The sequence below is a fragment of the Primulina huaijiensis genome, chromosome 2, assembly GCF_012295235.1.
Source record: "Primulina huaijiensis isolate GDHJ02 chromosome 2, ASM1229523v2, whole genome shotgun sequence".
Lineage (NCBI taxonomy): Eukaryota > Viridiplantae > Streptophyta > Magnoliopsida > Lamiales > Gesneriaceae > Primulina > Primulina huaijiensis.
Window position 1 is genome coordinate 28,908,988 of NC_133307.1, and position 2,505 is coordinate 28,911,492.

Here is a 2,505-nt window from a genome sequence, read left to right on the forward strand (position 1 = left end):
GATTCGAAAAAAAAAGAGGAAAAAAAGAATATTCCAACTCATTATTAATTTAAAATATGCAAAATGACCGGATTCCCTTGACCTAAAAAAGAAGGCACGTTCACCATAGGCGGCTACTAGCTCCACTGCATAATACGCTAATATATATATTTTATTTACTTAGGTCCCTTCTCCGTTAATTAATATCATCAATCCATGGGTATATATTATACTTATATAATTTATTTATATATTTTTAAAAACCAAATATAATATGCTATCATATTGTTATATAATAAAAAAGAACGAAAGAAACAAAATAATAATTAATGTAGTTTAGATTTTAAAATATTCTACTCTTTATTACTGGAGAAATTATATATACGGTCGTTCTTCTAAGTTAGACCATATATATCGAATTTTGGTACTTTAATTGATCAAAATCTGACCTTACTACAATAAAATAGTATCTTTCGTGATTTTAATTCCATTTTATCAGGTAAAATTCATTCTAAATGCAAAATTAATGAAATTTTGTATTGAATTTTGTGTTGTAAAAATGTCGTTGTACCTGTAACACGACTACTTAATTTAATAACTCAAACACACAAAAGTTTAAGTCAATGTCAACTTATTTATTTCCAAGCATTTTAACAATTTTCCTTTTATTTTCATGGTTTCACACTTAATTATTATCGGGTCAATAATCNCAAATTTTACTTCACGGAGATCTTCATGCAACTGTATATGGGATTGATAAGCTGCACATTGGATTCATCGCCGAATTATTTCATAAGGTGTTTATTCTTAACCTGAACTTTATTTTTCTGTATTCATGGTATATATCGAGGTTTCAAGTGTCTGAATACAAAAGTTCGATAAGTTTACAAACCCAGCTGGGGTTTTCAAGTTCGTCACATGAATGTTGAGTTCAAGCAATTCCTAGGATCGTGGCGGCGTAGGGCTGAAAATCAATTCTCGATTCGATTTAACTCATTTTGGCAAGTATTTCATTGATCTTGTTAAGATTGGAACTTGAACCTAATTCAACCCCAAAACTAGCTCAAAAGGGAGAGGATTGTCCAAATCTACATATGCAAGTTTCAGAAATTTTATTTAATCGATGTGGGTCAACTAATAGATCATCAAACTATGCTTGAGGAAACTCACAGTTGGAAATCATGATTAGTATTTCAGTATAACTACTCTGGATTTTATAGAAATTTGACAAGCTAGGAAACGTCAGAATAAAGAACAAGTTCAAATTATCATTATTATTCGAAATTTCTTTTAATCGATTCATCTCTTCCATGCGTTAAATATTTTTTAAACATCTTATTTTCCTTCTAAAAACTTGCATTTCATCATTTTTTTCCCCCTAATTTCACATTGTTTTCTTTAAATATATATAGTATTGACATTTATATTTGTGCAGTCAATATAACTTAAAAAGTTGGAAAGAGATTTGACACTTTTGTCTTTTGAAGAAAAGTACTCCATGTGAAACTTATAACATTGGTTGAATGATTTGATTTAAGTATTGAATTTAAAATAATGAATTTCAATCTACTTTAATAATTAAGAATTGAAATATATTGTTTAGATTTTAAAAAAATAATTAAAAATAGTAATGAAATTATTTAAATCTACAGAAAATAGTCCAGACAACATGAACAGATTTATGGACTTTTTAACTATTCACTATTGCAATAGACATTTGTAGAGAAGTGGTGGGTGGGGGTGCAAAGGGTGAATAGAGATAGCTTAGCAGCAATTTTTTGCGTGTGGAATTAATTGATATTATTGTGGTCGTTGATAATTTGTCGAATTCTCAATTGTTATCCATTCTTAGGAGTATTTTTTTTCAGTTTTGGATTTTTATTTTAAGATATTTTGACACTTAAAATTATGTGACATAAATTGTTAGATCTGTTCTGGTTACAGTTACTATTAACAAACAGTTTCGATTTCGGTTCAATTTACAAATTCAAGAATACAATAAAATGGAACTTAAACTTAATTATGTAATACAAAAACTCATGTGAGACGGTCTCACGGGTCATTCACGAAAAAGTATTACTTTTTATGTCAAATATATTAATTTTTATTGTAAATATGAACATGAGTGATACATCTCACGAATAAAGATCCGTGAGACCGTCTTATGAAAGACATAATCTTCTATTAATTATTAGACATGACAAATTGATTGTTTTTAATATATGTGTATATATATTAAAAGGAACAAAGATAATTCATTCTATGGTAGAAATAACGATGAAATTTCAGAAAATAAAACTGTAATTAAAATAGTGTATAGGATTTACAGTAAAACAAAACATGGACTTATTTCACATACATTGAATTTTCCTGAGTAAACTGATGTCAATGATCTACAATTAGCTCTCTTAAAGGGTCTCTTCTAAAAATCGGCCTAGACGGCGCTAGGCACTAGCAGGACCACCTAAAAAATGCTAGTAGGCTAGTTTAGGCGGTTCGAGCTTTTAAGTTTTTTTTTTTTTTTTT

At 28.5% G+C, this 2,505-nt stretch overlaps 1 protein-coding gene across 1 annotated transcript in view; it reads left to right on the forward strand.

The window, feature by feature from the left end:
* Positions 1–692: 692 nt before the first annotated feature.
* The window catches only part of LOC140958234 (phospholipase D alpha 1-like), a gene marked incomplete at both ends in the record, with an annotated part of 11,675 nt that continues 9,862 nt past the window's right edge, over positions 693–2,505 (forward strand). Inside the window, one exon of the mRNA XM_073415616.1 lies at positions 693–776. Within this exon, the coding sequence (XP_073271717.1) occupies positions 693–776 (84 nt within the window). The remainder of the gene's footprint in view (positions 777–2,505) is intronic.